This window comes from Fusarium odoratissimum (assembly GCF_000260195.1).
Source record: "Fusarium odoratissimum NRRL 54006 unplaced genomic scaffold supercont1.1, whole genome shotgun sequence".
In the NCBI taxonomy this organism is placed as follows: Eukaryota; Fungi; Ascomycota; class Sordariomycetes; order Hypocreales; family Nectriaceae; genus Fusarium; species Fusarium odoratissimum.
Window position 1 is genome coordinate 3693086 of NW_022158687.1, and position 9736 is coordinate 3702821.

Consider the following 9736-nt stretch of genomic DNA (forward strand, 5'->3'; position numbering starts at 1 on the left):
TCAATATCTGAGCAACCTGTTAGCCGGGATTCCGGATCGGATCCTCATCGCAGTCCACGATGGATGGACGCTGCAAACGGATGGAGCAGAGACATTATTGAGCCATTTTTGGCATAAAAAAGCTTGGTTCTCGATTCTCATAGTATGGCAGGGCTGTCACTCATCCCCACAGGAGACATTCACAACTTGGAACAAGAGAAGAAAAAACTCAATGCCGCATTTTGTTGCTCTGACTCAGATCTTCACAATCTGTTCTGTTTTCGTGGAAGTCTTTGCCATCACTTTGCATGATGAGGGTTGCATTTTCTGCACCTAGCCATGACCGAGCACCAAGAAACACACTCAACACTCTTTGCTTTGTACAAGCTAAATGTCACAGACTCTATTTCCTCGGCTTGGCACCTAAACTATTGACATGTGGCGGTCAAGCTGACGTGTTACACTCAATGCCCTTTGAGGCTGTTTCTTTGTGCAACTTTCCTTATCTAGTGCTTGGGACTCTGGTTGATGGACTCCCCTGATCAGTGTCGTTTACTCTCATCACAGTGTCGAATAAACAAAACAAGCAGTCTCTCAAGCGACGAGCTGCTGCCTGTATGGGAAATCCTGATTCAGCCCATAACTTATGGGCCTATGGGGCGCTCATCTTATCTCACGAGATCGCTTCGGGGGGGTACCTGGAGTCTGTTGAGCTTTTAATAGGACTTGAGCATGGCTCTTGCTCTCCACTGCCCATGAGCTGTTGACTCTGGGTCGATGATTCGATACCGCAACGCGGTTCCAGGTATCCAATTTCAGAGTACGATGCATTGAGCGGGACGTTAATATACTGTTGTTGTGGTATACGAACGCTTGGGGATATGACCCACCTTGGCGGGATGTGGATGTTGTTGATCAAGGCGTACCGTTAATCAACATGGCAATGGTGAGAACAGCGGATCTCTCAGGATATGAGGCCTCCCTAAAAAGGAGCGTGAACGACATTTCAGGTGAGATAGCTAGGATGCGGTAGTGGCAGTAGTTCATTCAAAAGATGATGATAAATTTCACATCTTATATGTGGTACAGGGTAGGATTGTTTTGTTTACATATAAACCCCTTGCTTCATTATCACATGAAAGCCCCAACAAACTGTAGGCCCCATTGATGATGGATTTATTACACTTTACCGATGCTAGATGCATTATGTGTATCCCTTCCCATCAGATTTCAACATATTGCAAGAACCCTACCTGTTGGCATATCGTTTGAGGTGCTTGTGCTGTCTGTCTCGTAATAGGTTGTGAGCAACCAAAACCCGAGACTTAAACAGGTGAACTAGAGAAACCGCAACAAACGCAACAAGCCATCGTTTTTAAAATAGATACTGTAACATGGCTCCAGAGTTCAGGTGAGCTAATAACATGATCGGCGCTAGGGAACCTGCGAATCGCGATATTTGCAGAAGCGCCCGACGATGGGAAATGAGGTGAAGGGCTAGAGGACGATCGCGGGCGCGCGCTTGTTATTCCCGTGATTTGGCTAGTAATTAATAGTACACTACGACGGAGTTGAGCGCGACACCAAAAGTGCCATCTCCAATCAGACATTTCCTTGAGCTTGCTGTTGAAACATGGTCCGTTGTCATATTAAGATTCTGGGGTAAAGTTAAACGCCAACAATGGGCATTGTAACGGACATCAAACTGGAGCCCCGCTATAAGGTAACGGAGAATCTGCATCCCGTTGAGAGTTTATCGAGTAAGGCTGGGTCTGTGGCGAAAGTCACCATTGGCCTGTTGGTCAGTAAATCAGTGGAGGTCAACACAGCCTCTTCCATGAAGCCAATATCCAAAATCCATATAAAGTCACGACATAGCCGCAACTGATAACTATCAATCTGAAAAACCGCCTAGCAACACCGAAGCCCAAATTGGGATGATAGTGCGAGAAGCGGCGGAATGATGACCCGTCATCCCGCCCTGTTAGTTAGGGATAAACTGCCACTACAGCGAATGATAGAACAACATGTTCAGCGAGTTGTGGCAGGGCTCAAGCCACTTGATAGGATCGTCCACTACCAGCTTTAACACGTGACATTGTAACACGCTGATTCGCTCGTGTTGGGATGAGGAAGCTATCCAGCTCTTGATGCCTCGTGAGTTCTTTGGCATGCTTATAAAACTTCAACCTCTTAAACACGAAACATATATGCTATACGACGATTTAGATACATGAGGACAAAAAGCTGCCGCCGAGTATCATTACTTCTACTCTGATCGCTTCTGCCACGGGCAATCTATAAGAGCTTCAAGGAGCTAGCTGAATTACAACCAGTCCACACTAGAAAGCAATCACATCATGGACATAAATCAACAATTCACTCCGGGAATGCTGTCATTCACCGATCAGCCCGAGTTTGATTACGCCGCCTTTCTCCAAGCTGACGATATCACGTTTGGCGAGGGTGCCCAGACCCAACAGCAAGTACCATCAGATTCCTCAGACAAAGCTACCCCACCAAGCACAACATCAGGGTCTAGTAGTGAACTGGTTGCTCGACCTTCTGCTCAGAAACAAAGACTTGAGCGAAGAGGCCATACCAAGAGTCGAAGAGGTTGTTACAACTGCAAGAGAAGGCGTATCAAGGTATGTAGACCCAAAGATCTAGTTCGATGGACTGGCTAAGACCAGGAAGTGCCAGGAGACTCGGCCTGCGTGTGGCCACTGCACCAAGACGGGCCTGAAGTGCGAGTATCCATCTATGCCTCAGATCACACATCAGGTGCGTAAGAGACAAGGCTTAACAACTGTATCAACTGACGATCGTGTATCTAGCCGCATCACCAGATTCCTCTATTCAGTCTCCAGGATATGCGCTTCTTCCAGCACTTTCTGACGCAATGCTACCCTCATCATCCCTTGAAGCAAGAGGATATCTGGACCCATGAGATCCCATGCATTGCCCACAACGTATGGATCCCCATCAAGTAAAGGAAACAAGGCAGTTACTGATCGGTCTAGCATGAATACCTTATGCACGCAATCCTCGGTTTCTCGGCATCTGAACTTATGAGGAATGACGCCAGTATTGTTTCGTCAGCCATGAACCACCGTATCAAGGCAATAAGAGCAATCAAGAAGCGTCTGGCTGAGACTGCCAGAAGCTCAATGGACTATGAGGAAGCGAACGCTATGGTAGCTACCTGTTACGCTCTTACATTTCAGTCCGTGAGCTTGGATGATGGATTGGCGGAGTATCTGACCTTCATCCGTGGTATCATGATTGTGGGAATGCAAATGTTGTTCCGAGGTATAAAACCGATATTTGAAAATATGATGGAGCCGGATCAGGATGCCTTACTTGAACCCCTAATGCAGGGCCTCCCACTAATTCCAAAGGGCTATACAGACTCTGCGATGGAGGCTCTTACGAATCTCAAGCCACTGTGTACGCAGCCAGTCGAGGTTGAGTATCATCACCATCTCGTCAAAATGGTCGAAAAGCTCTACATCAACTCGTGGGATGGTAAGTCTCTGATCATACAACACTGGCACCCAGCTAACTGGGTCTAGCATATAAAGCATACACATCACAATACGGCTGGTGGATGTTACTTCCACACGACACCTTCCAAGCTCTCATTGATCCCGATAACCAGGTCATGATGCTGCTTCACTCACATTGGGTCGCCATCAACGAGATCATGTCTCCTATCACTGGGCAAGAACGAAACGTATCTGAAAAGTATCCTCCACAGAGAGATGGCCAGCCACAACTTGATCCTGGTTTTGCCCGATGGCTTAAACATATTAATGCTAATATCGACCTTGAGCACCAGATTTATAATCAGTGGCCGATGTGGGTGGAGGAACAGTTGGATCATGATATTACCTTCTTTGGAAGGGCTTGATTATCGGGTTATCCTCAGTTATTCGGTATATCAACAGGTGACTGAAGTTTGGATATCTCAATGCCCTTCATGCAAGGCCTCTTCATGACTCATATTGTAAACGGACTCAACTTTTGCTGTTGTTATGTCTGATAGTCACATGTATGGACAGTTGATCTGAACGTTGATTGGTACGCACAGCCTGATGCCTTGACTCAAGATATCGTGGTCTTGATGCAAGAAGGACTGTACGTGTCTCAAGATAGTGTGCAGACACAGTAAGACTCTCTCGAGCATTTTCATTGCAAGAGAGGTAGCATCTGGTACTATATGTGCAACTGCACTCTTACCGGTCCTCAATGCCCGGCGAAGCTGAAGATCTTGTCATTCAGCATGCAGGTTGTTGCAAGATTTCGAACTGAAAATCTTCCAGTAGAGAAAATATATCGTGTCCATGGATTTGACAGCTCAAGCGACGAGAGTGTTGTCTACCGTTTCAAGTTACGTTCCCCTGAGGAAAACGTGAATATCATCTTGGATGATAGACCCCTTCAAGGTCTTTGACCATGGCCGCGAAAGGAACAAGAGCAGAAGACTCAAAGAGGGACAGACACCGAAGAGGAGAGCGTGAAGGAAGGGAACGAAGAGCCGATAACTCACTTTGGTTCTATGTAATTGTCACCTGCCAAACTCCTTACGGTCAAGTCAGGACTTTCCCTTCAGATAAGGAAATTCATGATTAATTTAGGAAGCTCTCTATTCTAGACGACTCAAATCCTAGGTAAAGTCATCACAAGCTTAGGAGGCTCTTGAAATGTCGTTTTTAGCCCCCAAACCGACTCAAGGTCTCAAGTGTCGTTCCCGGTGCTAGTCTCGGCACTGCCCCAGCAAAGCCCCCACTATTGAATCTCGCATTCATCGTATTCCATGCGATTGGGTCGGGCGTGGGGGGATGATCATCATATAAGCCAATCATGTTTTGGGGCAACCCTCACAGGGCTGAAGGATGCCTTGGGCTGTCCCCGTCATTAAGCAACCAGTAGTGCCGTATTCTTCGGGTTTGGCAAATAGCCAATTGAAGATCTCGGGATAAAGAGGTAGATCATATAAGGTCGTGGGTATATATAGGTCCTCTGTCCGCCTTCAAGTTGGAAGAAGTTTGAAAGCGAGCATCATAGTAAGACTTACACCAACGACTTATCAGCATCACCAAGCTACATTCAAAGAATCAGGTATTCAAAATACTCTTGCCAAGACCACTGTTATAGAACCATGTCTACAAAGACTGAGACAATGACAACTTCATCCTTCGAACTCGGCCATCGTCCCTCTGGACACTTAGCTCCACCTCCTGACTACGAGACTACTGAAGCTGTAGAACTATCACGCCTCTCGCCAGCTACGTCTTCTACAAACTCCCTTCCAGAATATACGACGCTATACAACAATGAAAACGGAGACTCAGCATCGTCCTCTTCAACATCTGGATTTTATCCTACAAAACAACTGCAGATCCAAGCTCCTGGGTTTGCACTTATTAGGCTTCCTCTACCGCCTCAGCCAGATCCTATCTATGTCTTCAATGTCGCAGCAACGGGAGAACTCGATGATGCAGAGTATGTATCGATTCGGCCTACAAGAAACTCAGGCTCTTGCTTTCTTGCCAGGGCGAACGACCCTACACAAGCAGCTCTATGCACGACCACATACCGCTTTGGTCCAGGCAAGCCTCCCAAGATCCGTTTTGTTGGGGATGGATCGCAGAACGGCCAGGCAGAGGAGATCGAGATCACCTGCAAAGGTGTTCTAACTCGCAGCACCATCATGCGCACTCATCTCGGCACTTTCGAATGGCGATATAGTTCCCGCGCCGAACGTCGAAGTGCAAAAGCCTCTGTTGGCGAGGAAATCGATTGTCTACTCATTCTAGACCAAGTCATGAAAGTGGCCGTGGCAGGAGGGAAGCAGGAAGAGAGAAGACGCAAGGTTGGGCAATTCGTGCGTAGCGATGGACTCCGTACTCAAGGTTCTAGGAGGAGCTCTGCTGGAAATGGTGGACGGCTTATGCTTGATTTGCGTGAGTGGTTGGATCGGAAAAACGAGGCAATTGAGATGGAAATTCTAGCTGTGGTGAGTTGTGTGTCCATGATGAAGAAAGAAGTGGATAGGCGAAGAATGCATCAGACTATGGCCATCATGGGAGGTGCTTCTGGTGGATCCTAGACTGTTGGGACGAATATGGTCCTCGGATGAGATTGATACTAGTGATAGACTGTTCGTATATTTTAGTTATAGAAACCGACCTTCTGCTTTTCAAGAGACACTTTCGTTAATTGTGGCCGGATAAATGCTAACCACCAAATTATATTCCATATAACCCATTGGTGTTCTTATTCTTGCACATCAGGAACCGCAGTTTTCTCTCTGGGTCCCAGCTCAAGCACCTCAGTCGATGGAATTTGTTCCTTCTCATTCAAGTTGGCATTCTCGAGATCCTTCTTACTGCACTTACACCTGTACCTCACCGAGCACCCCTGCTTCTCACCAATGAACGGGTCGTTGCGGCATGATTTGCCAAACAACTCCAGCAGCAACACCCACACAGAGAGAGCCAAAGTGATGGATATCAGGTTTAGCGAGTTTAGGCTCTTAGCCAATGGCAAGAGAAACAAGATGAGGCAGACGAGAAGTCTATTGGCCAACCGTGTCTTCTTGGAAAGGCGTCTAGTTGCTGGATGGCGATGATCATGAGTGACTGAAATGACTCCCATAAAGAACAAGGCTACAGCAAGGCCTTGGCAGTAAAAGTACCGGATACCGTCAGCCATCTCAGGATCCGAACGCTCGATATAGTGTTCCGTAAGATGCTCAGGGTTGGCATCCGGAGTATCTGCGACCCAGACGAGCTTAGATAGTCCGGCAGATGCGAGAATGTAGCCCATGATGAACGGGAGATGAGCGTAGTGCCATACGGACGCTTTGTAGGTTAGCAAGGGGTCATTACCATAGCCTGTATAACTTACAGGATATCACAGAGCGTCGAATAGCATGGATGTCGATGTTGCTGCCATCGACATCAAAATAGATCCAGTTAAACACAAACGCCTGGCAAAGACCCAGAACAGCCTTTCCCAAGAATACATCAACGGTATATCCTCCATGACTCTGAAACATTGGTCCCATGACAGAGTATCCAAACACCAGTGAGACAAAGGCATTGGTTCGTTCAACACGATGCTCAATATTGACGGCTGGAAAGAACTCGAAGATCCCCGAGAGATACTTTACAATCCTTTTGTCATGAGCAGCCTTTCGGCCGTATTGGTAAATTCCAGTGAGGATGCTCTGGCTGCACATATCCAAGATGATGGCAACCCAGATGAGTCCCAGACGAGAAGGCATCTCAACATGAATACTAGCAATCCATAGGGCTGCAGGCACAATTATGTTGAGAGCTTGACAGAACATAACACCTCGCACCATTGGCAGCAGGTACCCAGTGTACAAGAAGTGGAAGACACCTCTGAAACGGGCAGCGACATAGAATGATACCAGCATAGTGTAGGTATTGTGCTCGCCAGGATAAAATGCATATGTCATGTTGGTCGAGAACCTAAGAAGTCAGATGGATGATTCCTGTTGTCTATTGCCGACGTACCCCAGAAGACAAGCAATCTCGAACAGAATCTCAAGCCGTGTAAAGACATCGTCCGTCTCAAACCAACTCAAGATCAGAGTGATATCGGACCAAATCTTCCATGACATGATGAACGTGATTGCGAAGCGAAGCAGCTCTTTGCCGGTCGGCTCAGCCCAGACATGCTCGCCGTTGACATGGATGATACCGACTTTTCGAGTGGTGAGAATTTGTTATCGCAACAGAGTTGGGTTTCTTACCATAAAGAAGATCAAAGAACAGCTCAATGGCCATGATCTCGGTGTTTTCTGAAGCACGCCACAATAATCCCTTGTGAAACCATTGCTTGACCACTGGTTTCTTAAAGAGTTTGATGGTTTCTCCTAGTCGAGGTTGACCTCCACCAGAACCAACTGAGAGTGTATCTGAAGTTGACATGTTGGAGGGGTCAGCAGCTGGTGAGGGGTCATCATCATCATAAGTTCGCAGTTCAGCACCATAACCAAACTTGTCGAAATTGGCACTTAGAGCAGACGTGTTGGTAGAGAGTCGTTCCAGGTGGCCGTTGACGATATCAAGTTGACTCTGCATATCTTCCCACTCGTCAAAGGCAGGGCCATGCCGTTGTCGAAAGTGAGCACGGCGACTCTCATGGTGATCTCGGGTCTCTCTTAGATAGTCGCAATGTTCTGGTGATCCGTGGATGACAACTTCAACCTGAACATCATTTCGCTTTCCATGTTCTTCACGTAAAGATTCGAGATCTTCGGGTAGAGAGGCGATGATCTTCTTGCCATTTGGCAGGAAGAACTCCTGCGGTCGCCGGCGTCGAGCAGAGGCAATGTATGACATTTGAGCACAATTGATTGAGCTTGGATTGTCAATAAAGTGAAGAGACCAACACTATATGAGGAGAAGGAGCTGAAAAGCTGCGAGATAAGCACACAGCCAATGGTCTTAGTTCATTGGGCGGCCGACTCTGAACACCTAGGCCCCTGCTAATTCGATGCCGCTATCATTGGCTTTTGATGATGTGTCTCACGGCTTATTTGATTGATCCCCGCAAGTGAAGCTGGACAGCCATCCATTGCGAAGAGGCACTACTGGGATAAGCATAAGTGTTTCATTTTAAGCTCAACGGGATGCGTGGTCATCATGACTAAGTAATTGAAAGTAATTGCGTTTACTATTGGGGTACAATGCCTGTTGCCTTATGAATGAGTATCGAGAGTCTCAATTTGGAAGGATTCCATTAGCCTTACGGAGGAAATTAGTTAGATCCAGGAACGCAAGGGTCCTCCCGCTATACTAAGATGGCGAAAGATCAAATCACGTGATCTGTCTTCCGTTTCGGCTGTTTCCCGGCTCATGACAAGGTTCTGCCTAAGGCCGCGATACTAGCTCTGCCTTTGCCCGGTAATTCGGAGCAAAGATTCAGTAGCCATCACCAACTACCAAAACCCATCCCTCCCAATTCAACCTCCGACACCGCCAAAATGACTGCTGCGTGGAGAGCCGCTGGTCTTACGTACGTCAATTGAACCCCCAGATACTGCCGACTACAACATCTTCCGCCGAGCGACCGTACCGAAACACCGAGAAGCTAACATTGCGTTTCGATAGCTACAACCGCTACCTGGCCATCGCCGCCCGCGTTGTCCGCCGAAGCTTGAAGGAGGACAAGAGAGTCGCTGCCGAGCGCCGAGGCGAGATGGATTTGCGATTCTCCAAGTGGCAGGTAAGGCGATACGGGAACCGAAAAGACAGCGAAAAAAGCGACACAGACTAACATATAATTACCTCAACAGAACGGTAAGCAGGGTGAGCCCAAGAACCTCGCCGCTGCCAACGCCGCCATTGCCGCTGAGAACGCTGCTTAAGCAGATCGATTTGGGAATGATTGCGCGTGGGATAATAGAAGCGTGGCGCTCGAAGGGGTTGCTCGGTTCAGATGAGATGGACTTATTCCTCAGCCGGATGCATACACCTGGAGCCACTGTACCATAACGATTGTTGCAATGTATCAATCAAATTCAAAACTACGACTGCAATTGGAGGCAAGAATGGAATTGCTGGTGACTCAATGTTGTGATGTAAATGATTTCTATTGTGATGCTCGCGGGGGGACGTCCGCATCTCAACTTTCTGTCACACCCGGCTACAGCCGAAAGAGTAGCTACGGCTCCGCTAACGATGTGCATCAACACACATGACCAGGTTGCTATGAA

The 9736-nt window shown here is 47.6% G+C and overlaps 4 protein-coding genes across 5 annotated transcripts; 3 read left to right on the forward strand and 1 right to left on the reverse strand.

Moving 5' to 3' along the window:
- Positions 1-1888: 1888 nt before the first annotated feature.
- Positions 1889-4377, forward strand: FOIG_01293 (uncharacterized protein). The gene is made up of 5 exons (XM_031198080.1): positions 1889-2627; positions 2677-2763; positions 2817-2951; positions 3003-3507; positions 3555-4377. The coding sequence occupies exons 1-5, from the start codon at positions 2340-2342 to the stop codon at positions 3890-3892; spliced, it is 1353 nt and encodes a 450-aa protein (XP_031073847.1). The 5' UTR covers positions 1889-2339; the 3' UTR covers positions 3893-4377.
- Positions 4378-4970: 593 nt separating this feature from the next.
- Positions 4971-6251, forward strand: FOIG_01294 (uncharacterized protein). The gene has a single exon (XM_031198081.1). The coding sequence runs from the start codon at positions 5144-5146 to the stop codon at positions 6092-6094; it is 951 nt and encodes a 316-aa protein (XP_031073848.1). The 5' UTR covers positions 4971-5143; the 3' UTR covers positions 6095-6251.
- On the reverse strand, positions 5051-8831 carry FOIG_01295 (uncharacterized protein). Its single transcript, XM_031198082.1, has 4 exons — positions 7769-8831; positions 7530-7719; positions 6895-7484; positions 5051-6848 (listed from the first exon to the last, which is right to left on the reverse strand). Exons 1-4 carry the CDS (start codon positions 8358-8360, stop codon positions 6262-6264), a joined length of 1959 nt encoding a protein of 652 aa, XP_031073849.1. The 5' UTR covers positions 8361-8831; the 3' UTR covers positions 5051-6261.
- A 78-nt stretch (positions 8832-8909) lies between these two features.
- Positions 8910-9725, forward strand: FOIG_01296 (F-type H+-transporting ATPase subunit epsilon). 2 transcript variants are annotated; one of them, XM_031198083.1, is made up of 3 exons: positions 8910-9036; positions 9132-9246; positions 9317-9725. In XM_031198083.1, exons 1-3 carry the CDS (start codon positions 9005-9007, stop codon positions 9386-9388), a joined length of 219 nt encoding a protein of 72 aa, XP_031073850.1. In that variant the 5' UTR covers positions 8910-9004; the 3' UTR covers positions 9389-9725. The 2 variants fall into 2 exon arrangements, with proteins under 2 accessions (XP_031073850.1, XP_031073851.1); XM_031198084.1 differs by having other exon boundaries at positions 8929-9036; positions 9132-9587.
- The last annotated feature ends 11 nt before the right edge of the window (positions 9726-9736 follow it).

Coding starts and splice junctions, on each gene's coding strand:
- FOIG_01293 (XM_031198080.1), top strand. CDS start 2,340: ATGGACATAAATCAACAATTCACTCCGGGAATGCTGTCATTCACCGAT. Junction 2,628..2,676: donor GCAAGAGAAGGCGTATCAAG/GTATGTAGACCC, acceptor AAGACCAGGAAG/TGCCAGGAGACTCGGCCTGC. Junction 2,764..2,816: donor TGCCTCAGATCACACATCAG/GTGCGTAAGAGA, acceptor TCGTGTATCTAG/CCGCATCACCAGATTCCTCT.
- FOIG_01295 (XM_031198082.1), bottom strand. CDS start 8,360: ATGTCATACATTGCCTCTGCTCGACGCCGGCGACCGCAGGAGTTCTTC. Junction 7,720..7,768: donor GTTCTTTGATCTTCTTTATG/GTAAGAAACCCA, acceptor CCACTCGAAAAG/TCGGTATCATCCATGTCAAC. Junction 7,485..7,529: donor GAGATTGCTTGTCTTCTGGG/GTACGTCGGCAA, acceptor CTGACTTCTTAG/GTTCTCGACCAACATGACAT.
- FOIG_01296 (XM_031198083.1), top strand. CDS start 9,005: ATGACTGCTGCGTGGAGAGCCGCTGGTCTTAC. Junction 9,037..9,131: donor TGGAGAGCCGCTGGTCTTAC/GTACGTCAATTG, acceptor GCGTTTCGATAG/CTACAACCGCTACCTGGCCA. Junction 9,247..9,316: donor TGCGATTCTCCAAGTGGCAG/GTAAGGCGATAC, acceptor TTACCTCAACAG/AACGGTAAGCAGGGTGAGCC.
- FOIG_01294 (XM_031198081.1), top strand. CDS start 5,144: ATGTCTACAAAGACTGAGACAATGACAACTTCATCCTTCGAACTCGGC.